General features: G+C 41.3%; 1 protein-coding gene across 1 annotated transcript in view; it reads left to right on the top strand.

Moving 5' to 3' along the window:
- Window positions 1-25466, top strand: part of LOC311247127 (talin-2) — a gene marked incomplete at its 3' end in the record, with an annotated part of 264901 nt that extends 239435 nt beyond the window's left edge. Inside the window, exons 53-56 of the mRNA XM_084337443.1 lie at window positions 8040-8228; window positions 8463-8645; window positions 10008-10133; window positions 25338-25466. Coding sequence (XP_084193569.1) covers window positions 8040-8228; window positions 8463-8645; window positions 10008-10133; window positions 25338-25466 — 627 coding nt within the window. The remainder of the gene's footprint in view (window positions 1-8039; window positions 8229-8462; window positions 8646-10007; window positions 10134-25337) is intronic.
- Between the last annotated feature and the right edge of the window lie 1454 nt (window positions 25467-26920).

Raw genomic sequence — 26920 nt, 5'->3', positions numbered from 1 at the left:
GCTCTTTACCACCACTCACCAAGCCCAAGGTAGGCTCTTTACCACCACTCACCAAGCCCAAGGTAGACTCTTTACCACCACTCACCAAGCCCCAAGGTAGACTCTTTACCACCACTCACCAAGCCCAAGGTAGACTCTTTACCACCAAGCCCAAGGTAGGCTCTTTACCACCACTCACCAAGCCCAAGGTAGGCTCTTTACCACCACTCACCAAGCCCAAGGTAGACTCTTTACCACCACTCACCAAGCCCAAGGTAGGCTCTTTACCACCACTCACCAAGCCCAAGGTAGGCTCTTTACCACCACTCACCAAGCCCAAGGTAGGCTCTTTACCACCACTCACCAAGCCCAAGGTAGGCTCTTTACCACCACTCACCAAGCCCAAGGTAGGCTCTTTACCACCACTCACCAAGCCCAAGGTAGGCTCTTTACCACCACTCACCAAGCCCAAGGTAGGCTCTTTACCACCACTCACCAAGCCCAAGGTAGGCTCTTTACCACCACTCACCAAGCCCAAGGTAGGCTCTTTACCACCACTCACCAAGCCCAAGGTAGACTCTTTACCACCACTCACCAAGCCCAAGGTAGGCTCTTTACCACCAAGCCCAAGGTAGGCTCTTTACCACCAAGCCCAAGGTAGACTCTTTACCACCAAGCCCCAAGGTAGGCTCTTTACCACCACTCACCAAGCCCAAGGTAGGCTCTTTACCACCACTCACTAAGCCCAAGGTAGGCTCTTTACCACCACTCACCAAGCCCAAGGTAGGCTCTTTACCACCACTCACCAAGCCCAAGGTAGGCTCTTTACCACCACTCACTAAGCCCAAGGTAGGCTCTTTACCACCACTCACCTGTACTTGAGCCTTTCCAGGAAGATGTGTCTTTTGTTCTCTTTAATTACAGAGTAAAGGTTGTGAAAGGTGCTTCCGTTAACGCCCAGCCCCTCCAGGGGGGTTAAGGTAGGAGGGGTTGGTTTGGCCCCTCAAAAATGCAGATGTCAGAGTGGGTACTTATTCCCACTTCCAGCTATTTCCATCGACACAAAGAAGTGCAGGTGGTTTGGCTCACGCTGCATTGCACCGAGCACCACAGTGTGCGTGTTCATGTTATTAATAGACACACCCTGTGAAAATTACATCTCAGTCTATAGAGCTGTGAGGCAGCAAGCAGGGTGTTGATTTACACCACAACATGCAGACAGAAGTTTAAACCATCCACAACATAAAACAGCAGGTCTCCTGCATTTCCTATGCTTGATTTCTCTCTCAGACTGATGTGATATATTGGAGGCCCAGTGTTATTTACTAGGCTCTGGGGCTTGTTCCAAGACATCATCATGTCGGTCTGAAGCATAGGACGATACAAAAACATGGCAATGTGTATAATAATGTAACGCAATATCAGCCACAAATTCTGTCATAGTAGTAATCACAAATTAGATGCCATACACTTTTACAAGCTCTCTATCACCCATTACATAGTTTGTGCAGCAGAGGGCGCAATCACCATTTTCTATGCAATACCGTCTCTGGTAGCGTTACAACGTCAACTCCTTCAAAAATGTCAGCAGGCAGTTAACCTCGTTCCCAGTTTTATCTCCTCCGTGAGATGAAGCCTGGTAAAGAACTATGGCCGAAAGTGTGTATGGGGTAGAATTTCCGGTGTATGTACTTCTCCTGGAAGCTGCCTCCGAACGGACCAAACTTTTCCCAAATCCTGTCGGCAAACAAGCTAGAACGTCCCGGTCATGTAGTAAATTCTTCAGGCAAAGCCGTTGCAGTGGCTTAAACGAGGAAATATTGTGCACTTCACACGTTTCTTTTATTTTTGTATCCACTTTTTCTCCTCATTTTCTATTTTTCTCCCATCCCAATTTCGCATTGTCAATTCTCCCCTCCCCTGTCTTGAACGTTGCTAGACTATGCCCCCCACTGGTCGGTTGTAGTGAGGATAGAAGCCTTGCATCACGTGTCCCCTCCGGTACACGAGGAGGCAGCCTGTCGCATCTTTTCACCAGACAGCGCGGACTCTCACAGTGCTTTTAGACCGCCCGGGCTCCGGTTCAAGCTCCAGCTCCGTTCTGAACCCTCTGAACCTTGGTGCTCTCTGGCGAACCACCCCGCGTTTACACCCATTTAAGCAGAACCAACATTCCACCGTCTCCGTCATCAATGGGGGCGTTACTCAGGCGGAGGTAAAAATAATATAGGCCTGCCACGATAACACATTTTGCTGGGCGATTAATTGCCCCCGAAAATATCACGATAAGCGATATTATTGCGACCGGTTAGAGAATTTCTTTTTGAGAAATTTATTTCCCAAAACTTTTATTTTGAAGCCCACCGCTCCGTCTTTTCCGGTGTTTTAGACTTTTATTTTGAAGCCCACCGACCGGAGCGGAAGTATTGTTGTTATTATCCTAGCAGCATCTATGATCGGCCAACTTGACTCGTCCGGTTCTGTGTTTTTGAGCTAATGATAAAACAAATGTTGAGATTGTTGGTGAGCAACTAACTTTAGGTTAGTTTTAACGTTAGCTACTAACGTTAGATGCAGCTACTACAGGCAATCAACGATGAGGAGGAAGCGTCAAAGCCGTATAGAATAGAATAGCCCTGTGGTGCGTAGGCACGGGAGCGCAACTCGATTACCTGTTATAATAAATTAATTCATGTTTAACTTGTCCCCGTGTCCAGTCCTTTGACTAGTCCCACCCGTTCATTGTAAACAATGATGCATGTAATTGTATTAACGTTATTCTGTGTTGTAGCTATGCTATACGTTGTATTTCGTTTGTTAGCTATTTAGCTAATGTTGTTGGCATTGAATGAGCATCAACACTAGATCTTTAATCTTTATTTAGCAGTCCAGTTTCTCCGGGCAGTAGCGAGTAACTACTTGGGTCTAAAAATAGCTAACGTTACACTACAAAGAACGCTATTTGGTTAAAAGGAGCAACACTATTGAGAAATGTAGTTAAGCTGTGTGGCGTTGCCCCACGGAGCTCCCGTGCTGTGCTCTGTAGTAAGGCCAGCGGCCCCCCACACGGAGTGACTGACGAGGGGTACTGGACTGGTTCCGCCTCATTAAAACAAACGCGCAAATAGCAATTAATCGCGCCCGTCAAAATCATTGCATTAATTTTAATTATCGCGGCAATTAATCTATTTATTGCTTATCGCGGCAGGCCTTACGTGGAGAGCGAGCCTCAATGCGCGAGCGCACACACAAAAGCACACACGCACACACACGCACTGTATACGTTTGAAATGAATCGTTCCAGCAAAGTAGGCTTCTATTATTCTAATTACTGTTTTAATGGGTATCATAGTATTAAGTCCTACTGTAGAACATGACATATTAGCATGACATCTGATTTATCAATGCCAATACAACAAATTTGGGTAAATGGTGGATTAGTCACTCAGTTTTAACATCCGACTGATTAGCTCAACTCGTTAGTCCGCTGGCTGTGGATCCTATGGTCACAGGTTCAAATCACTCTTGGTTCCAAATTAAAAAAAAATAATTACGTTTAATTAATTTATCCACTCAGGTTGGATGGTGTGTATGTATATGTATGTATTGTGCTGTATAATGACAATACATTTTAATCAAATCTCATTTTGAAATCGCTACCTGTTGAGTGGATCACCATGGTGCAATGCAATCACCTCCGAAGCTGTCTGCCACTGTCGTGTCCATAGGCAGCGTAGCGATTTCAAAATGAGATTCGATTAAAATGTATTGTCATTATACAGCACAAGTACAATACACCATCCAACCAGAGTGGATCAATTAATTAAACGTAAAAAAAAGAGTGCTTTGAACCTGTGACCATAGGATCCACAGCCACGAGTTGAGCTAATCAGTCGGATGTTAAAACTGAGTGACTAATCCATCATTTACACTTGTGCCAATTGCGTTTGTCCCAAATTTTTTGTATTGGCATTAATACATCAGATGTCATGCTAATATGTCATGTTCTACAGTAGGACTTAATACTATAATACCCATTAAAACAGTAATTCAAATAATAGAAGCCTACTTTGCTGGAATGATTAATTTCAAAGTGCGTGTGTGTGCGTACGCTCGCGCGTTGAGGCTCGCTAAGCCTTTCTCCGCGCATTTCTGGAGCATTTCTTTATCCACTCTGGTTGGATGGTGTATTGTACTTGTGCTGTATCATAACAATACATTTACAAATCGCGCATTGCACTCAAATCCTGTTGAGTGCAATGCCGACTCGCTACTTTCCCCCGTTTACTCGTCTTGACAGCCTAGAATATGACACGCCCACTGTTGACGTCACGGTTCGCAAGGAAAAACCAACTATTTTCCGGTGCCAGCTGAGCACCGATTTGTCACGTTCTGAACCAATTAATCCCGGTCTGAACGCGCCAGCCGGTGCGAGATTACATTCGGGAACCGGCTCCAGCACGGAGCCTGGCCGGCCTAAAAGGGGTATCAGTGGCGAGGAGTAACGCGTGGGAGGCTCACGCTGCCCCCGATACTTCCTGTCTCTGCTGTGCAGGCGTCTCCCAACCGACCTGTAGGGGTCGCTGTCCACAACGTCCAATCCCCACCATCGACTTCCCTCCCGCTGACTCTGCCAAATGAGCCAGTATGACGGCCGGCCCAAGTCGAAGGCAATGCTGAGACTGGGATTCGATACCGGAGTCTCTTGCATTGGTGACGAGCGCAATCTCCGCTACGCCACCCAGCCGCCTACTTCACACGTTTCTATACTTGTTTTGTCGAAACCGGAAAGCCTATAGCCGGTACTTCCTGTACTTCCGTTTACACACTTTAGGAGGCATATCTTTACCAGCCTAGCAGAACTGACCAACTGAATATCAAAGTGTGACAAACATGAGATCATGAATGCTCCACCTGCACTCCTATTTGAAACTTTATAATATATATATATGAGAAATTATATTTTATAATTATTTGCACTTTGTAATGCTACATTTCTAGTTTACATGTGCATTCGAATTCATTGTTAGAATGATTTATAGCTTGGGAAATAAACACACAATTCTGCAATTATACTTTGTTGTCACTGAACCTGTATTGTGGTGTATCATCATATCACGAGCCCCATGTTTATCCTTCATTTTAACTCAACAACTCAAAAGGCACGTGGTTTCCTTTCTATAAACGTTCAAACTGACCATGAACTATTCTATGTAAAATGCAGTGATTGTGGTCTTTATGCTCGGAGAACAATATGGCTAGGTTAATTATCCATGTCCAGTTCAGATTGTGTTCCTGATGTGCCTCATTTAGTATTGTCTCTCTCAATAATGCTTGCCCAGTGTCCCGTTCGGCTCGGAACTACACTCCAAACACCAGTCTTATATTTGTATTCAAACTTGCGAGCCAGTTAAGAAGAGATGGTTATTGACATGGACTGATTAGTGAGTAGACGCTTCAGAGTCTCCTGATTGACCCTTTTTCTCCAACTACAGTTTTTACTACACTGTCACAGTTCCAGTTCACTGACTACAATATACCTGTTAAAACTGTCCTCAATGTTTAGACTCTCTACCCCAACCTTCCCCTCCTCCCCCTCCCACTCAACTAAACATCCATGATCCATCTATCCATCCTAGGGGTGGGCGGTATGGCCTCAAATGTATATCATGGTATATTTCGATTTTTTTGATGGTAATGATATATATCACAGTATATTTGTTTTTCTTATAATTATAATAAAGAATGCTTTAGGAGCAGTACAATACTCTGGGATGGTAACAACAATTTATACCCGCAGGGTTAACTATGCGGTTTCTACTGGGCTCTTCCATTAATATTCTGTAATCTGTATATTATGACAACATGTACATTGAACTTAAGTGTTATTGGTCATTGAACAGTCAGCTTGTAGGATATAATCTTTACTTGCACATAATAATTTTTCTTGTTAGTGTAACATGTGACTACTTAAAATCATTGACGTACAGAGAGAAAGAGAGAGAAAGGATCTCTGCTCAGTAGCCCTTCCCATTCCTCACTATTTGAGCTGGAGTGCATCATATTAACTATCTCAGAGTGCTCCGATATGAGTAGGTCCAGGATTAGTTTAACTGTTTTGGGACCAGCTTAATTGACATTAGCAGCTAATTTATTAAATGTATTGTCTTAAAGAGTTTAAGTTAAACAGTTTGGCTCAACTGTTTGTATACAGTAGGCACCATGTCCTTACATACAGTAGGTACTCTGTTCTGGAATTTGTAATGGAAAATGACTGCTAGCGATGCTTGTGTCTGCGTGCATCCGGCAACAACCCTCACTTGACATTGCTTGCAGATAATAGTTTTCCGCTCAAGATACAGAACCAAGCATTTCACCGTAAAGTACATGTATTTTATTGTGACAAATAATAAACAAACTTGAACTTGAGGTCCGATCTTTTAGACCCAAACCATGTCCAGATGATGGATGAAGCACCTTTCTTTTGAACTAATCTCACTCATCTTTCTTTGTTTGTATTGTGTGTTACATTTGTAAATGTGACAAAGTATTTTTACATTCAAAGACCATAAAAGTAAATGGCTGCTTTTTATTTATTCTTTTTAAGTAGCCTTCTACCGGTCAGTACAGTCAAATCTCTACCTTGGCATGACTGGTTCAACCATTACACCACCCACCCCTAATCCATCCATCCACCGATAGCTCCCCCTGTGTAGCAAGTCACCTGGTGCCTGTCAAACCCCCCTCCTGCCCCCTGCCACCCACCCTTCCACCGGAGGCCTCCTCTGCAGGGCTCTGTCTGATATGTTTGATATATTAGGTTGTTATTCAGTCCCAACTATATATCAAACATATTCCTACAGTGTCCCGCCCTGTCTACAAATGTGTGTGTGCTCGAGGTTGTTGTGTGTTGTTATTTTTAGGGAAAAGGCTGAAGTATATATCACATGGAACACTGATATACAGTATTTGTAGCTGTATGGTGTCTGTGTCCTGTTTGCGCCCATCTTCCTCTCAGATACTGGAGTTGATTGAGGAGTTGGTAAACCTGTCCAATTTCCATTTAGTCATTTAGCTGACTCTTTTATCCAAAGCAACTTACAAGTTCTGTACAACTTGTCAAACTCTTGTCACTTACTTGTTAATTCTAGCCTTCAGAGTTATGTTGTTTGTATATGACAAGGGCAACTTGACAGAGCAATGTGGCAGGTCAATGTGACGGTGCAACTTGACAGAGCAACTTGACAGAGCAACCTGACAGGGAAACTTGGCGCAGAGCAACTTGACAGAGATGAGCAACTTGACAGGGAAACTTGACAGAAATGTGACAGGGAAACTTGACAGAGCAATGTAGCAGAGCAACTTTACAGAAACTTGACAGAGCAACTTGACAAAGCAGATAACTTGACAGAGCGATGTGACAGGTAATGATGATGATGATGATGATGATGATGGGGTAACTTTTTTTTAAACAAGGTTTTTTTATTGAAGATTTCGTTTTTAACGTGATGGGGTAACTTGACAGAGCAACACAACAGGGAACCTTAACGGAGCAGAGAAACTTGATAGCAATGTGTCAGATCAACTTGACAGAGCAACTTTACAGAGCAGAGCAATGTGACAACTGTGACAGGGAAACATGACAGAGCAGAGCAATGTGACAGGAAACTTGACAGAGCAATGTGACAGTGAAACTTGACAGAGCAACTTCACAAAGCAGAGCAACTTGGCAGAGCAATGTGACTGGGCAACGTGATGGGGTAACTTGACAGAGCAACACAACAGGGAAACTTGACAGAGCAGAGAAACTTGATAGCAATGTGTCAGATCAACTTGACAGAGCAACTTTACAGAGCAGAGCAATGTGACAGAGAAACTTGACAGCAATGTGACATGGCAACTTGACACAGTAACATGTCTCTCTGACATTATCATGAATGTCGGTATGATAAAAGCAACGCTGGTAGGGTAAATAGCTGTGAATTGACTCTTGCTCCCTCCTCCCCCTCATCCTCCATCCAGTCTGACTGTGTGATCTCTAACCCCCCCCCCCCCTCTAGCAGGCAGATGAGACTCTGGACTTTGAGGAGCAGATCCTGGAGGCTGCCAAGTCCATCGCTGCGGCCACCAGCGCCCTGGTGAAGTCGGCCTCAGCCGCCCAGAGGGAGCTGGTGGCACAGGGCAAAGTGGGCTCCATCACCGGCAACGCCGTGGACGACGGACAGTGGTCCCAGGGACTCATCTCAGCGGTGAGTGCCAATACCAAGTTCCCATCCATTACTTTCACCCAGTAGTATAGACTTGGACCAGTTCGTTTAGAGTGTATTCATAGTATTCTATCACAGACAGGTGATTGCAATCAAATAACAGGTTATCATTCAATTGAGCTGTTGCATTGAGTCATATTGGCTGTCAAATTGATGTTGCACATCACATCTCCATGAGAGTAAACCTGTCTCCATCCTCCCATCCCCCCTCTTCAGGCACGTATGGTTGCGGCAGCCACCAGTAACCTGTGTGAGGCAGCTAACGCCTCAGTCCAGGGCCACGCCAGTGAGGAGAAACTCATCTCCTCCGCCAAGCAGGTGGCGGCCTCCACGGCCCAGCTCCTAGTGGCCTGCAAGGTGAAGGCTGACCACGACTCCGAGGCTATGAGGAGACTGCAGGTACGGCACACATTGGGTGTGTGTGTGTTTTCCTTTAACACATTGAGTGCCACGGACGCGTTTTGTCATTAGTTCATGCCGACCTTTGAGTGCCCCCGACGCTATATAGCGTTTGTTTGTCTTTTTTTTTTTATTGGCGATTTTTATTCATATTTCATCAATCGAGCCTCGGGTTAGTGCTGCAGAGTCTCTCTGAGCTCAATTGGGAAGATACCGCCCCCTATCGTCTCTCCCTGTGTAACTGCACCCCATTACTTTACACTGACGAAGGGGGGGTGGCCAGTTTCCTCATTTTACTTTTCCCTCAAGCCAACTGAAGAATCCATTGTGCTCGCCGGCCCGGAAAACGCGTGGATTATATATTTACAGTACCCAACGCTGAATCAATAAACGCGATCGATATTTGGAATGGCGATCAGGAATTGGAATAATCTTTTTGGATAACATCTGATCTGAGGTAAGGAATTTATTTTACCAGTCTTAGGATAATCAGAGCTATTTTCACAGAGATATCAGTGTTTGCCCTATGCGTGTGTGTGCGATCAGGAAATGAGAGAATCGATATTTCATAAGTACATAAGTAGTGCATAAGTACACATATACTATTGATAATCTAGCGTTTATTTGAAAACGATTAATAAATAGGCCGAAAAATTACAACGTGTTTGTGTATTCCAGAATATTCCAGTAAATGCCTTTTATCACGGAATCTATATTATTTTCCTTGAAAATGAGGGCTTTTCAAAATGCTATAAAACAGAAATGAACCGATTTCGACAATGTTGACTGCAAACAAGTCATTGATAAGCGACGGCCATATTATACACATAGCCATAATTTAAGACCGAGATTATGCGTTCACAGCGCTATCATTGAAGTGGGTGGTGGCATTTAACCATGCTTCACCATGTTAATGGCCGGCACTGAAAGTGTTAATGGTAGATCTTCTCGACAGAAGAAAATCGGACAGATGAAATTCTCAGTCCCCATCTAGTCATTGGATTTTGCAGAGACGAATATGCATTCATGGTAAATGACCTCTTTAAATTGAGTGCTTGTTAAAAGACCAGATTCTATTTTGTGAATATCTTTGTGATGCCAGAGATTTGCTTATAATTTTACAGGAAACAACTCGGTGGGAAAATAAACCAAACAAGAAATAATAATGATAAATCGAATCAACTCTGAGGTTGTGTGTGTGTATCGTCTCCTCAACTTGGTTACAGCTAAATCAGTTTGTGTGGAAGATCTCTCTATCCTCACTGTGATTGTAACGTTTTGTACGATAAAGTTGTCTAATTTCTGTTACGATCTTCTTTTTAATATGTATCTCTGTGGATTAATGTGTTTCTACTCCTAAAGGCTGCTGGGAATGCGGTGAAGCGAGCATCAGATAACCTGGTGCGGGCGGCTCAGAAGGCAGCCTTCGACAAGGCAGACGATGACAACGTGGTGGTCAAGACCAAGTTTGTGGGAGGAATCGCACAGGTAATAATTAGAGCTGTCACAGGTAATAATTAGAGCTGTCAGGTAATAATTAGAGCTGTCACAGGTAATAATTAGAGCTGTCACAGGTAATAATTAGAGCTGTCACAGGTAATAATTAGAGCTGTCGCAGGTAATAATTAGAGCTGTCACAGGTAATAATTAGAGCTGTCGCAGGTAATAATTAGAGCTGTCGCAGGTAATAATTAGAGCTGTCGCAGGTAATAATTAGAGCTGTCACAGGTAATAATTAGAGCTGTTACATGTAATAATTAGAGCTGTCACAGGTAATAATTAGAGCTGTCACAGGTAATAATTAGAGCTGTCACAGGTAATAATTAGAGCTGTCACAGGTAATAATTAGAGCTGTCGCAGGTAATAATTAGAGCTGTCACAGGTAATAATTAGAGCTGTCACAGGTAATAATTAGAGCTGTCACAGGTAATAATTAGAGCTGTCGCAGGTAATATAGAGCTGTCAGGTAATAATTAGAGCTGTCGCAGGTAATAATTAGAGCTGTCACAGGTAATAATTAGAGCTGTCACAGGTAATAATTAGAGCTGTCGCAGGTAATAATTAGAGCTGTCGCAGGTAATAATTAGAGCTGTCACAGGTAATAATTAGAGCTGTCACAGGTAATAATTAGAGCTGTCACAGGTAATAATTAGAGCTGTCGCAGGTAATAATTAGAGCTGTCACAGGTAATAATTAGAGCTGTCACAGGTAATAATTAGAGCTGTCACAGGTAATAATTAGAGCTGTCACAGGTAATAATTAGAGCTGTCGCAGGTAATAATTAGAGCTGTCACAGGTAATAATTAGAGCTGTCACAGGTAATAATTAGAGCTGTCGCAGGTAATAATTAGAGCTGTCACAGGTAATAATTAGAGCTGTCACAGGTAATAATTAGAGCTGTCGCAGGTAATAATTAGAGCTGTCGCAGGTAATAATTAGAGCTGTCGCAGGTAATAATTAGAGCTGTCACAGGTAATAATTAGAGCTGTCACAGGTAATAATTAGAGCTGTCGCAGGTAATAATTAGAGCTGTCACAGGTAATAATTAGAGCTGTCACAGGTAATAATTAGAGCTGTCGCAGGTAATAATTAGAGCTGTCACAGGTAATAATTAGAGCTGTCGCAGGTAATAATTAGAGCTGTCACAGGTAATAATTAGAGCTGTCACAGGTAATAATTAGAGCTGTCACAGGTAATAATTAGAGCTGTCGCAGGTAATAATTAGAGCTGTCGCAGGTAATAATTAGAGCTGTCACAGGTAATAATTAGAGCTGTCGCAGGTAATAATTAGAGCTGTCACAGGTAATAATTAGAGCTGTCACAGGTAATAATTAGAGCTGTCACAGGTAATAATTAGAGCTGTCACAGGTAATAATTAGAGCTGTCGCAGGTAATAATTAGAGCTGTCACAGGTAATAATTAGAGCTGTCAGGTAATAATTAGAGCTGTCACAGGTAATAATTAGAGCTGTCACAGGTAATAATTAGAGCTGTCGCAGGTAATAATTAGAGCTGTCACAGGTAATAATTAGAGCTGTCGCAGGTAATAATTAGAGCTGTCACAGGTAATAATTAGAGCTGTCGCAGGTAATAATTAGAGCTGTCACAGGTAATAATTAGAGCTGTCACAGGTAATAATTAGAGCTGTCAGGTAATAATTAGAGCTGTCACAGGTAATAATTAGAGCTGTCACAGGTAATAATTAGAGCTGTCGCAGGTAATAATTAGAGCTGTCGCAGGTAATAATTAGAGCTGTCACAGGTAATAAATTAGAGCTGTCGCAGGTAATAATTAGAGCTGTCGCAGGTAATAATTAGAGCTGTCAGGTAATAATTAGAGCTGTCACAGGTAATAGATTAGAGCTGTCACAGGTAATAATTAGAGCTGTCGCAGGTAATAATTAGAGCTGTCGCAGGTAATAATTAGAGCTGTCACAGGTAATAATTAGAGCTGTCAGGTAATAATTAGAGCTGTCAGGTAATAATTAGAGCTGTCGCAGGTAATAATTAGAGCTGTCGCAGGTAATAATTAGAGCTGTCACAGGTAATAATTAGAGCTGTCGCAGGTAATAATTAGAGCTGTCGCAGGTAATAATTAGAGCTGTCACAGGTAATAATTAGAGCTGTCACAGGTAATAATTAGAGCTCACAGGTAATAATTAGAGCCGTCACAGGTAATAATTAGAGCTGTCGCAGGTAATAATTAGAGCTGTCACAGGTAATAATTAGAGCTGTCGCAGGTAATAATTAGAGCTGTCACAGGTAATAATTAGAGCTGTCGCAGGTAATAATTAGAGCTGTCACAGGTAATAATTAGAGCTGTCACAGGTAATAATTAGAGCTGTCACAGGTAATAATTAGAACTGTCGCAGGTAATAATTAGAGCTGTCGCATGTAATAATTAGAGCTGTCACAGGTAATAATTAGAGCTGTCAGGTAATAATTAGAGCTGTCAGGTAATAATTAGAGCTGTCGCAGGTAATAATTAGAGCTGTTGCAGGTAATAATTAGAGCTGTCGCAGGTAATAATTAGAGCTGTCACAGGTAATAATTAGAGCTGTCAGGTAATAATTAGAGCTGTCACAGGTAATAATTAGAGCTGTCGCAGGTAATAATTAGAGCTGTCGCAGGTAATAATTAGAGCTGTCGCAGGTAATAATTAGAGCTGTCAGGTAATAATTAGAGCTGTCGCAGGTAATAATTAGAGCTGTCAGGTAATAATTAGAGCTGTCACAGGTAATAATTAGAGCTGTCACAGGTAATAATTAGAGCTGTCACAGGTAATAATTAGAGCTGTCGCAGGTAATAATTAGAGCTGTCACAGGTAATAATTAGAGCTGTCACAGGTAATAATTAGAGCTGTCACAGGTAATAATTAGAGCTGTCGCAGGTAATAATTAGAGCTGTCGCAGGTAATAATTAGAGCTGTCACAGGTAATAATTAGAGCTGTCGCAGGTAATAATTAGAGCTGTCACAGGTAATAATTAGAGCTGTCACAGGTAATAATTAGAGCTGTCACAGGTAATAATTAGAGCTGTCACAGGTAATAATTAGAGCTGTCACAGGTAATAATTAGAGCTGTCACAGGTAATAATTAGAGCTGTCACAGGTAATAATTAGAGCTGTCGCAGGTAATAATTAGAGCTGTCACAGGTAATAATTAGAGCTGTCACAGGTAATAATTAGAGCTGTCACAGGTAATAATTAGAGCTGTCGCAGGTAATAATTAGAGCTGTCGCAGGTAATAATTAGAGCTGTCACAGGTAATAATTAGAGCTGTCGCAGGTAATAATTAGAGCTGTCACAGGTAATAATTAGAGCTGTCACAGGTAATAATTAGAGCTGTCACAGGTAATAATTAGAGCTGTCACAGGTAATAATTAGAGCTGTCGCAGGTAATAATTAGAGCTGTCACAGGTAATAATTAGAGCTGTCAGGTAATAATTAGAGCTGTCACAGGTAATAATTAGAGCTGTCACAGGTAATAATTAGAGCTGTCGCAGGTAATAATTAGAGCTGTCACAGGTAATAATTAGAGCTGTCGCAGGTAATAATTAGAGCTGTCACAGGTAATAATTAGAGCTGTCGCAGGTAATAATTAGAGCTGTCACAGGTAATAATTAGAGCTGTCGCAGGTAATAATTAGAGCTGTCACAGGTAATAATTAGAGCTGTCACAGGTAATAATTAGAGCTGTCGCAGGTAATAATTAGAGCTGTCGCAGGTAATAATTAGAGCTGTCACAGGTAATAATTAGAGCTGTCGCAGGTAATAATTAGAGCTGTCGCAGGTAATAATTAGAGCTGTCACAGGTAATAATTAGAGCTGTCGCAGGTAATAATTAGAGCTGTCGCAGGTAATAATTAGAGCTGTCACAGGTAATAATTAGAGCTGTCAGGTAATAATTAGAGCTGTCAGGTAATAATTAGAGCTGTCGCAGGTAATAATTAGAGCTGTCGCAGGTAATAATTAGAGCTGTCACAGGTAATAATTAGAGCTGTCGCAGGTAATAATTAGAGCTGTCGCAGGTAATAATTAGAGCTGTCACAGGTAATAATTAGAGCTGTCACAGGTAATAATTAGAGCTCACAGGTAATAATTAGAGCCGTCACAGGTAATAATTAGAGCTGTCGCAGGTAATAATTAGAGCTGTCACAGGTAATAATTAGAGCTGTCGCAGGTAATAATTAGAGCTGTCACAGGTAATAATTAGAGCTGTCGCAGGTAATAATTAGAGCTGTCACAGGTAATAATTAGAGCTGTCACAGGTAATAATTAGAGCTGTCACAGGTAATAATTAGAACTGTCGCAGGTAATAATTAGAGCTGTCGCATGTAATAATTAGAGCTGTCACAGGTAATAATTAGAGCTGTCAGGTAATAATTAGAGCTGTCAGGTAATAATTAGAGCTGTCGCAGGTAATAATTAGAGCTGTTGCAGGTAATAATTAGAGCTGTCGCAGGTAATAATTAGAGCTGTCACAGGTAATAATTAGAGCTGTCAGGTAATAATTAGAGCTGTCACAGGTAATAATTAGAGCTGTCGCAGGTAATAATTAGAGCTGTCACAGGTAATAATTAGAGCTGTCAGGTAATAATTAGAGCTGTCGCAGGTAATAATTAGAGCTGTCGCAGGTAATAATTAGAGCTGTCACAGGTAATAATTAGAGCTCACAGGTAATAATTAGAGCTGTCACAGGTAATAATTAGAGCTGTCACAGGTAATAATTAGAGCTGTCGCAGGTAATAATTAGAGCTGTCACAGGTAATAATTAGAGCCGTCACAGGTAATAATTAGAGCTGTCACAGGTAATAATTAGAGCTGTCACAGGTAATAATTAGAGCTGTCACAGGTAATAATTAGAGCTGTCACAGGTAATAATTAGAGCTGTCGCAGGTAATAATTAGAGCTGTCGCAGGTAATAATTAGAGCTGTCACAGGTAATAATTAGAGCTGTCACAGGTAATAATTAGAGCTGTCACAGGTAATAATTAGAGCTGTCGCAGGTAATAATTAGAGCTGTCAGGTAATAATTAGAGCTGTCACAGGTAATAATTAGAGCTGTCGCAGGTAATAATTAGAGCTGTCGCAGGTAATAATTAGAGCTGTCACAGGTAATAATTAGAGCTGTCGCAGGTAATAATTAGAGCTGTCACAGGTAATAATTAGAGCTGTCACAGGTAATAATTAGAGCTGTCACAGGTAATAATTAGAGCTGTCACAGGTAATAATTAGAGCTGTCGCAGGTAATAATTAGAGCTGTCACAGGTAATAATTAGAGCTGTCACAGGTAATAATTAGAGCTGTCACAGGTAATAATTAGAGCTGTCGCAGGTAATAATTAGAGCTGTCACAGGTAATAATTAGAGCTGTCAGGTAATAATTAGAGCTGTCACAGGTAATAATTAGAGCTGTCACAGGTAATAATTAGAGCTGTCGCAGGTAATAATTAGAGCTGTCACAGGTAATAATTAGAGCTGTCGCAGGTAATAATTAGAGCTGTCACAGGTAATAATTAGAGCTGTCGCAGGTAATAATTAGAGCTGTCGCAGGTAATAATTAGAGCTGTCGCAGGTAATAATTAGAGCTGTCACAGGTAATAATTAGAGCTGTCACAGGTAATAATTAGAGCTGTCACAGGTAATAATTAGAGCTGTCGCAGGTAATAATTAGAGCTGTCGCAGGTAATAATTAGAGCTGTCACAGGTAATAATTAGAGCTGTCGCAGGTAATAATTAGAGCTGTCGCAGGTAATAATTAGAGCTGTCACAGGTAATAATTAGAGCTGTCGCAGGTAATAATTAGAGCTGTCGCAGGTAATAATTAGAGCTGTCACAGGTAATAATTAGAGCTGTCAGGTAATAATTAGAGCTGTCAGGTAATAATTAGAGCTGTCGCAGGTAATAATTAGAGCTGTCGCAGGTAATAATTAGAGCTGTCACAGGTAATAATTAGAGCTGTCGCAGGTAATAATTAGAGCTGTCGCAGGTAATAATTAGAGCTGTCACAGGTAATAATTAGAGCTGTCACAGGTAATAATTAGAGCTCACAGGTAATAATTAGAGCCGTCACAGGTAATAATTAGAGCTGTCGCAGGTAATAATTAGAGCTGTCGCAGGTAATAATTAGAGCTGTCGCAGGTAATAATTAGAGCTGTCACAGGTAATAATTAGAGCTGTCGCAGGTAATAATTAGAGCTGTCACAGGTAATAATTAGAGCTGTCACAGGTAATAATTAGAGCTGTCACAGGTAATAATTAGAACTGTCGCAGGTAATAATTAGAGCTGTCGCATGTAATAATTAGAGCTGTCACAGGTAATAATTAGAGCTGTCAGGTAATAATTAGAGCTGTCAGGTAATAATTAGAGCTGTCGCAGGTAATAATTAGAGCTGTTGCAGGTAATAATTAGAGCTGTCGCAGGTAATAATTAGAGCTGTCACAGGTAATAATTAGAGCTGTCAGGTAATAATTAGAGCTGTCGCAGGTAATAATTAGAGCTGTCACAGGTAATAATTAGAGCTGTCACAGGTAATAATTAGAGCTGTCAGGTAATAATTAGAGCTGTCGCAGGTAATAATTAGAGCTGTCACAGGTAATAATTAGAGCTCACAGGTAATAATTAGAGCTGTCACAGGTAATAATTAGAGCTGTCACAGGTAATAATTAGAGCTGTCGCAGGTAATAATTAGAGCTGTCACAGGTAATAATTAGAGCCGTCACAGGTAATAATTAGAGCTGTCACAGGTAATAATTAGAGCTGTCACAGGTAATAATTAGAGCTGTCACAGGTAATAATTAGAGCTGTCACAGGTAATAATTAGAGCTGTCGCAGGTAATAATTAGAGCTGTCGCAGGTAATAATTAGAGCTGTCACAGGTAATAATTAGAGCTGTCACAGGTAATAATTAGAGCTGTCACAGGTAATAATTAGAGCTGTCGCAGGTAATAATTAGAGCTGTCAGGTAATAATTAGAGCTGTCACAGGTAATAATTAGAGCTGTCGCAGGTAATAATTAGAGCTGTCGCAGGTAATAATTAGAGCTGTCACAGGTAATAATTAGAGCTGTCGCAGGTAATAATTAGAGCTGTCACAGGTAATAATTAGAGCTGTCACAGGTAATAATTAGAGCTGTCACAGGTAATAATTAGAGCTGTCACAGGTAATAATTAGAGCTGTCGCAGGTAATAATTAGAGCTGTTGCAGGTAATAATTAGAGCTGTCACAGGTAATAATTAGAGCTGTCACAGGTAATAATTAGAGCTGTCACAGGTAATAATTAGAGCTGTCAGGTAATAATTAGAGCTGTCGCAGGTAATAATTAGAGCTCACAGGTAATAATTAGAGCTGTCACAGGTAATAATTAGAGCTGTCACAGGTAATAATTAGAGCTGTCACAGGTAATAATTAGAGCTGTCACAGGTAATAATTAGAGCTGTCACAGGTAATAATTAGAGCTGTCACAGGTAATAATTAGAGCTGTCGCAGGTAATAATTAGAGCTGTCACAGGTAATAATTAGAGCTGTCACAGGTAATAATTAGAGCTGTCGCAGGTAATAATTAGAGCTGTCGCAGGTAATAATTAGAGCTGTCGCAGGTAATAATTAGAGCTGTCAGGTAATAATTAGAGCTGTCAGGTAATAATTAGAGCTGTCACAGGTAATAATTAGAGCTGTCACAGGTAATAATTAGAGCTGTCGCAGGTAATAATTAGAGCTGTCAGGTAATAATTAGAGCTGTCACAGGTAATAATTAGAGCTGTCGCAGGTAATAATTAGAGCTGTCACAGGTAATAATTAGAGCTGTCACAGGTAATAATTAGAGCTGTCGCAGGTAATAATTAGAGCTGTCACAGGTAATAATTAGAGCTGTCACAGGTAATAATTAGAGCTGTCACAGGTAATAATTAGAGCTGTCGCAGGTAATAATTAGAGCTGTCACAGGTAATAATTAGAGCTCACAGGTAATAATTAGAGCCGTCACAGGTAATAATTAGAGCTGTCGCAGGTAATAATTAGAGCTGTCACAGGTAATAATTAGAGCTGTCACAGGTAATAATTAGAGCTGTCGCAGGTAATAATTAGAGCTGTCGCAGGTAATAATTAGAGCTGTCACAGGTAATAATTAGAGCTGTCACAGGTAATAATTAGAGCTGTCACAGGTAATAATTAGAACTGTCGCAGGTAATAATTAGAGCTGTCGCATGTAATAATTAGAGCTGTCACAGGTAATAATTAGAGCTGTCAGGTAATAATTAGAGCTGTCAGGTAATAATTAGAGCTGTCGCAGGTAATAATTAGAGCTGTTGCAGGTAATAATTAGAGCTGTCGCAGGTAATAATTAGAGCTGTCACAGGTAATAATTAGAGCTGTCAGGTAATAATTAGAGCTGTCACAGGTAATAATTAGAGCTGTCGCAGGTAATAATTAGAGCTGTCACAGGTAATAATTAGAGCTGTCGCAGGTAATAATTAGAGCTGTCACAGGTAATAATTAGAGCTGTCAGGTAATAATTAGAGCTGTCACAGGTAATAATTAGAGCTGTCAGGTAATAATTAGAGCTGTCGCAGGTAATAATTAGAGCTGTCACAGGTAATAATTAGAGCTGTCAGGTAATAATTAGAGCTGTCACAGGTAATAATTAGAGCTGTCGCAGGTAATAATTAGAGCTGTCACAGGTAATAATTAGAGCTGTCGCAGGTAATAATTAGAGCTGTCAGGTAATAATTAGAGCTGTCGCAGGTAATAATTAGAGCTGTTGCAGGTAATAATTAGAGCTGTCGCAGGTAATAATTAGAGCTGTCACAGGTAATAATTAGAGCTGTCAGGTAATAATTAGAGCTGTCGCAGGTAATAATTAGAGCTGTCGCAGGTAATAATTAGAGCTGTCACAGGTAATAATTAGAGCTCACAGGTAATAATTAGAGCTGTCACAGGTAATAATTAGAGCTGTCACAGGTAATAATTAGAGCTGTCGCAGGTAATAATTAGAGCTGTCACAGGTAATAATTAGAGCCGTCACAGGTAATAATTAGAGCTGTCACAGGTAATAATTAGAGCTGTCACAGGTAATAATTAGAGCTGTCACAGGTAATAATTAGAGCTGTCACAGGTAATAATTAGAGCTGTCGCAGGTAATAATTAGAGCTGTCGCAGGTAATAATTAGAGCTGTCACAGGTAATAATTAGAGCTGTCACAGGTAATAATTAGAGCTGTCACAGGTAATAATTAGAGCTGTCGCAGGTAATAATTAGAGCTGTCAGGTAATAATTAGAGCTGTCACAGGTAATAATTAGAGCTGTCGCAGGTAATAATTAGAGCTGTCGCAGGTAATAATTAGAGCTGTCACAGGTAATAATTAGAGCTGTCGCAGGTAATAATTAGAGCTGTCACAGGTAATAATTAGAGCTGTCACAGGTAATAATTAGAGCTGTCACAGGTAATAATTAGAGCTGTCACAGGTAATAATTAGAGCTGTCGCAGGTAATAATTAGAGCTGTTGCAGGTAATAATTAGAGCTGTCACAGGTAATAATTAGAGCTGTCACAGGTAATAATTAGAGCTGTCACAGGTAATAATTAGAGCTGTCAGGTAATAATTAGAGCTGTCGCAGGTAATAATTAGAGCTCACAGGTAATAATTAGAGCTGTCACAGGTAATAATTAGAGCTGTCACAGGTAATAATTAGAGCTGTCACAGGTAATAATTAGAGCTGTCACAGGTAATAATTAGAGCTGTCACAGGTAATAATTAGAGCTGTCACAGGTAATAATTAGAGCTGTCGCAGGTAATAATTAGAGCTGTCACAGGTAATAATTAGAGCTGTCACAGGTAATAATTAGAGCTGTCGCAGGTAATAATTAGAGCTGTCGCAGGTAATAATTAGAGCTGTCGCAGGTAATAATTAGAGCTGTCAGGTAATAATTAGAGCTGTCAGGTAATAATTAGAGCTGTCACAGGTAATAATTAGAGCTGTCGCAGGTAATAATTAGAGCTGTCGCAGGTAATAATTAGAGCTGTCAGGTAATAATTAGAGCTGTCACAGGTAATAATTAGAGCTGTCGCAGGTAATAATTAGAGCTGTCACAGGTAATAATTAGAGCTGTCACAGGTAATAATTAGAGCTGTCGCAGGTAATAATTAGAGCTGTCACAGGTAATAATTAGAGCTGTCACAGGTAATAATTAGAGCTGTCACAGGTAATAATTAGAGCTGTCGCAGGTAATAATTAGAGCTGTCAGGTAATAATTAGAGCTGTCAGGTAATAATTAGAGCTGTCAGGTAATAATTAGAGCTGTCAGGTAATAATTAGAGCTGTCAGGTAATAATTAGAGCTGTCACAGGTAATAATTAGAGCTGTCACAGGTAATAATTAGAGCTGTCGCAGGTAATAATTAGAGCTGTCACAGGTAATAATTAGAGCTGTTGCAGGTAATAATTAGAGCTGTCAGGTAATAATTAGAGCTGTCGCAGGTAATAATTAGAGCTGTCGCAGGTAATAATTAGAGCTGTCAGGTAATAATTAGAGCTGTCACAGGTAATAATTAGAGCTGTCACAGGTAATAATTAGAGCTGTCGCAGGTAATAATTAGAGCTGTCACAGGTAATAATTAGAGCTGTCACAGGTAATAATTAGAGCTGTCACAGGTAATAATTAGAGCTGTCGCAGGTAATAATTAGAGCTGTCACAGGTAATAATTAGAGCTGTCGCAGGTAATAATTAGAGCTGTCGCAGGTAATAATTAGAGCTGTCACAGGTAATAATTAGAGCTGTCGCAGGTAATAATTAGAGCTGTCACAGGTAATAATTAGAGCTGTCACAGGTAATAATTAGAGCTGTCACAGGTAATAATTAGAGCTGTCAGGTAATAATTAGAGCTGTCACAGGTAATAATTAGAGCTGTTGCAGGTAATAATTAAGGCTGTCACAGGTAATAATTAGAGCTGTCACAGGTAATAATTAGAGCTGTCACAGGTAATAATTGGAGCTGTTGCAGGTAATAATTAGAGCTGTCGCAGGTAATAATTAGAGCTGTCACAGGTAATAATTGGAGCTGTCAGGTAATAATTAGAGCTGTCACAGGTAATAATTAGAGCTGTCGCAGGTAATAATTGGAGCTGTCACAGGTAATAATTAGAGCTGTCACAGGTAATAATTAGAGCTGTCACAGGTAATAATTAGAGCTGTCACAGGTAATAATTAGAGCTGTCACAGGTAATAATTAGAGCTCACATGTAATAATTAGAGCTGTCACAGGTAATAATTAGAGCTGTCGCAGGTAATAATTAGAGCTCACATGTAATAATTAGAGCTGTCACAGGTAATAATTAGAGCTGTCACAGGTAATAATTAGAGCTGTCACAGGTAATAATTAGAGCTGTCACAGGTAATAATTAGAGCTGTCGCAGGTAATAATTAGAGCTGTCGCAGGTAATAATTAGAGCTGTCACAGGTAATAATTAGAGCTGTCGCAGGTAATAATTAGAGCTGTCACAGGTAATAATTAGAGCTGTCACAGGTAATAATTAGAGCTGTCACAGGTAATAATTAGAGCTGTCACATGTAATAATTAGAGCTGTCACAGGTAATAATTAGAGCTGTCACAGGTAATAATTAGAGCTGTCGCAGGTAATAATTAGAGCTGTCGCAGGTAATAATTAGAGCTGTCGCAGGTAATAATTAGAGCTGTCGCAGGTAATAATTAGAGCTGTCACAGGTAATAATTAGAGCTGTCACAGGTAATAATTAGAGCTGTCACAGGTAATAATTAGAGCTGTCACAGGTAATAATTAAGGCTGTCACGGGCAATAATTAAATTAAAGAAATATTTGTTAGACTGGCAACCCTCTCAAGATCGATTTGAACCATCTGCTCCTCTTTTCAAGAAACTAAACATTCTGACTGTCTGAGGTTAATTCTTTACAGATGGTAAAGACGGTACGAGAATCTTCGTTTCCGGCACTCAACCGCTGGGCCACAAACGAGAATTCTTGTGAACGGCAACCAAAGGGTTAACAGCACTGCTAGCAAACATTATTAACACGTATAGTGTAGCTCAACCTGTGTACTTAACACTTTGAGTGCCAGCCACGCGTTTTGTCGTTAGTTAATGCCGACCGTTGAGTGCCGCCAACGCTATATAGCGTTTGTTTGTCGTATTTTTTATATATTGGTGATTTGAATTCACATTTCATCAATCGAGCCTCAGGTTAGTGTTGCAGAGTCTCTCTGAGCTCAATTGGGAAGATACCGCCCCCTATCGTCTCTCCCTGTGTAACTGCACCCCTTTAGTTTAGACTTATGGGGGGGGGGGGCAGTTTCCTCATTTTACTTTTCCGTCAAGCCTGAAGAATCCTTTGTGATCGCCGGCCCGGAAAACGCGTGGATTATGTATTTACAGTACCCAACGCTGAATCAATAAACACGATCGATATTTGGAATGGCGATCAGGAATTGGAATAATCTTTTTGGATAACATCTGATATGAGGTAAGGAATTTATTTGACCAGTCTTGGGATAATCAGAGCTATTTTCACAGATATCAGCGTTTGCCCTATGCGTGTGTGTGTGTGCGATCAGGAAATGAGAGAATCCATATTTCAGCCCGCTTCTATAGCGTGCATACGTACACATATACTATCGATAATCTAGTGTTTATTTGAAAACTATTCATAAATAGGCCGAAAAATTACAACGTTTTTGTGTATTCTAGAATATTCCAGTAAATGCCGATTATCACGGAATCTTTATATTTTCCTTGAAAACGAGGGCTTTTCAAAATGCTATAAAACGGAAATGAAGCGATTAAAAAAAAAAACAATCTGTTTCAACAATGTTGACTGCAAACAAGTCATTGATAAACGATGGGCAGATTAGACACATAGCCATAATTTACGACAGAGATTATGCGTTCACAACGCTATCATTGACGTGGGTGGTGGCATTCAACCATGCTTTACCATGTTAACAAGTGGCACTGATAGTGTTAATACTGGTTGCTTCACTGGGAAAGACTGCATTGTGTTTACAACATGGTTTAATCCAAAGGTCAGGAAAATGGATATAAAGAAATAAGACATTCAGGGGATGTCTGGTCGCTCATTATTCTCTCGGTCTGCATGTCAGAGTTATCAGGAACATAAACATCATAGAAGGTAAACAAACCTTCGCACTGCGGCTGCATGTGGAAGTTATGGGACCTGGGCCATGCAATTAATTCCATAAGGTTTTCAAATGAATCACCAAAATGAATGTCTTAATATTGATCCCTAGTGGGCGGCCGGGTAGTGCAGCGGACTAAGCGTCTGCCTACCACCACAGAGACAGTGGGATCGAATCCAGCTGTGGTGCTTCTGGGTTGGCCGACCGTCCATACTAACACAAAGGACCTGTCTCAAAACCCTGCCCTCTTTTCTTGATCCTCCAATCACAGCTGTCGCTTACCTCTGACTTCCTCGTACAAACAACGTTTGTACGAGGAAGTCAGAGGTAAGCGACAGCTGTGATTGGAGGATCAAGAAAAGGGGCAGGGTTTGAGACAGGTGGCAGTGTTAGCAGGTGGGAAACCCGGCGACGGTGGGTCCTGGTCATTGTAAACAGCGACTCCTACAGTTCGGTCGGGGCGCCTGCACAGCAAGGGAAGGATCTAAGAGAGGTAGTGTGACCTTCCACACGTTACACTCTCCCAGTGAGAGTCCGCGCTGCCAGGTGAAAAGAAGTGGTGGGCTGGCTACACATGTGTCGGAGGAAGCATGTGATAGTCTCCGCCCTCCCAGACCGACGGTAGGGGGTAGAGTGCGCAATGACCAGGAAGGGTATTGGGAATTGGCATAACGACTAACATTGGGATGGGAGAAAAATGGAAAAAAGGAGAAAAAATTATTAATTATTATTATTAATTATTATCATAATTACCGAATGCACAATTTGCATGTGATATGAGTAAACGCTAATACCTTCAAATGAACAAACAAACACTATACACTACAAACAAAACGATAACCAAACAACGTGCCGTGTCGACGTGACGTGACGGTCAAAAACTGTTAGGCTCTGCCGGTAACCAAACACACCTGCTGTCATCAGTCCGTTACCCATTAAGTAGCTAAGTAAGTCATCTACTGGTGAGCAACGGGAACTGATGCCACAAACCCAATTTGGCAGGCTGGCAGGCACAATGTATACAGGCAGAACTCAACATAAATACATAAATCCAAACAAATGCATAAAATATAACATATCGCTGCTGTCGGGACAAAACCTCATAACTCCATTTTTTGAATTTTTTTTATTATTATATAAATCAACTCCGTAGATCATCCTCCATATGTGTGTGTGGGTTTTACAAAGTTTAAACAATAGGAAAGCATTAAACCGATCATCTGTCTAAACCTCCTAACTCTATTCACCCTCAAATCTGTGTTAGTTTTTTTCATCTGCTGAAAAGTTGGGTTTTTGGAGTTATGAGGTTTTGTCCCGACAGCAGCGATATGGCAATACAACCTCTAATAATGTCAGTTTTGGCTTCTACAGATCACATTGTTAATGCTTGTCTGGGCGGCTACGTGGCGTAGTGGGCAAGGCGCTCGCCACGAATGACGGAGACGCTGGGCTTGCCTGTTCGAGCCCAGCGCTCCACATTGCTTTCAGTTTAGCTGGTCGTTCATACTAATACACATTGGCCGTATTAGGGGGTGGGAAACTGATGGGTGGGGATCGGGCGTTGTGGACAGCGACTCCTACAGGTCGGTTGGTGCGCCTGCGCAGTAGAATCAGGAAGTGTCGGGGGCAGCGTGAGCCTCCCACGCGTTACTCCTCGCCACTGAGAGATCGAGCTGCGCAGGTGAGAAGATGCGACTGCTGTTACCTCAAGTACCGGAGGGGACTTGTGCTATGTATGACTTAGTCCACATTGCAGCCGGCTTGTGGGAGGCAAGAAACAGCGTTCGTGACAGGGGAGGGTTGAATTGGATGATACGAAATTGGGATGGGAGAAAAATATAGAAAATGGGAGAAAAAGTGGACCAAAAAAAAGTTAATGCTTGTCCAATGGAAATCTTAATAATGCCAGCTAGTTCCTGTGACCTAAACTTTTTTTTTTTTTTTTTTTTTTTTTTTTACTAATGTAGCGTAGGTTTTGCGTGTCATCTGTATTGTAAATGTATGGTAATGAATGGCATGTGGTCTGTCCAGATCATTGCGGCCCAGGAGGAGATGTTGAGGAAGGAGAGGGAGCTGGAGGACGCCAGGAGGAAGCTGGCTCAGATCAGACAGCAACAGTACAAGTTCCTGCCCAGTGAGCTGCGAGAAGACGACAACTAACCACCACCTCAACACTATTGCTAGACCACATTGTGTATGTGTGTGTGTGTGTGTGTGTGTGTGTGTGGTCATTGCATGAGTGAGTAGGCGTAAGTCGGCATAAATATTTTTAAAGTGACTTTAAAATTATCTGTTGCGTTCAACTCAGCGGGTTCCTCAGTGGGTTCCGATGGAGAATCCACATCAAGCCTACTTGGAAAACGTCTTCAAACCAACTACTACTAATAAGTCCTACACTACTATCGTCCAGGGAAAAGTCTGCTTCCTCTCGTCCTATAAGACTATCGTCCAGGGAAAAGTCTACTTCCTCTAGTCCTATACGACTATCGCCCAGGGAAAAGTCTACTTCCTCTAGTCCTATACGACTATCGTCCAGGGAAAAGTCTACTTCCTCTAGTCCTATACGACTATCGTCCAGGGAAAAGTCGACTTCCTCTAGTCCTATACGACTATCGTCCAGGGAAAAGTCTACTTCCTCTAGTCCTATACGACTATCGTCCAGGGAAAAGTCTGCTTCCTCTCGTCCTATAAGACTATCGTCCAGGGAAAAGTCTACTTCCTCTAGTCCTACACTACTATCGTCCAGGGAAAAGTCTACTTCCTCTAGTCCTACACTACTATCGTCCAGGGAAAAGTCTACTTCCTCTAGTCCTATATGACTATCGTCCAGGGAAAAGTCTACTTCCTCTAGTCCTATACGACTATCGTCCAGGGAAAAGTCTACTTCCTCTAGTCCTACACTACTATCGTCCAGGGAAAAGTCTACTTCCTCTAGTCCTACACTACTATCGTCCAGGGAAAAGTCTACTTCCTCTAGTCCTATACGACTATCGTCCAGGGAAAAGTCTACTTCCTCTAGTCCTACACTACTATCGTCCAGGGAAAAGTCTACTTCCTCTAGTCCTATACGACTATCGTCCAGGGAAAAGTCTACTTCCTCTAGTCCTATACGACTATTGTCCAGGGAAAAGTCTACTTCCTCTAGTCCTATACGACTATCGTCCAGGGAAAAGTCTACTTCCTCTAGTCCTATATGACTATCGTCCAGGGAAAGGTCAACATCCTCTAGTCCTATAAGACTATCATCCAGGGAAAAGTCTACTTCCTCTAGTCCTATACGACTATCGTCCAGGGAAAAGTCTACTTCCTCTAGTCCTATACGACTATCGTCCAGGGAAAAGTCTACTTCCTCTAGTCCTATACGACTATCATCCAGGGAAAGGTCAACATCCTCTAGTCCTATAAGACTATCATCCAGGGAAAGGTCAACATCCTCTAGTCCTATAAGACTATCATCCAGGGAAAAGTCAACATCCTCTACTCTGGCATCACGGAGCAAATAATATCTCGATATACTAAGCAATGCATTGAAATGAATGAACAGCTATAATGTCCTAAATGTACAGCGAACTACTATGAATGATTTATCTGATACAGAATGTGTGAATATGTTC

The sequence above is a fragment of the Notolepis coatsorum genome (assembly GCF_963971535.1).
Source record: "Notolepis coatsorum genome assembly, chromosome: 20".
In the NCBI taxonomy this organism is placed as follows: domain Eukaryota; kingdom Metazoa; phylum Chordata; class Actinopteri; order Aulopiformes; family Paralepididae; genus Notolepis; species Notolepis coatsorum.
Note: the sequence above shows the minus strand (reverse complement) of the source record. Positions and strands in the feature narration are given on the sequence as shown.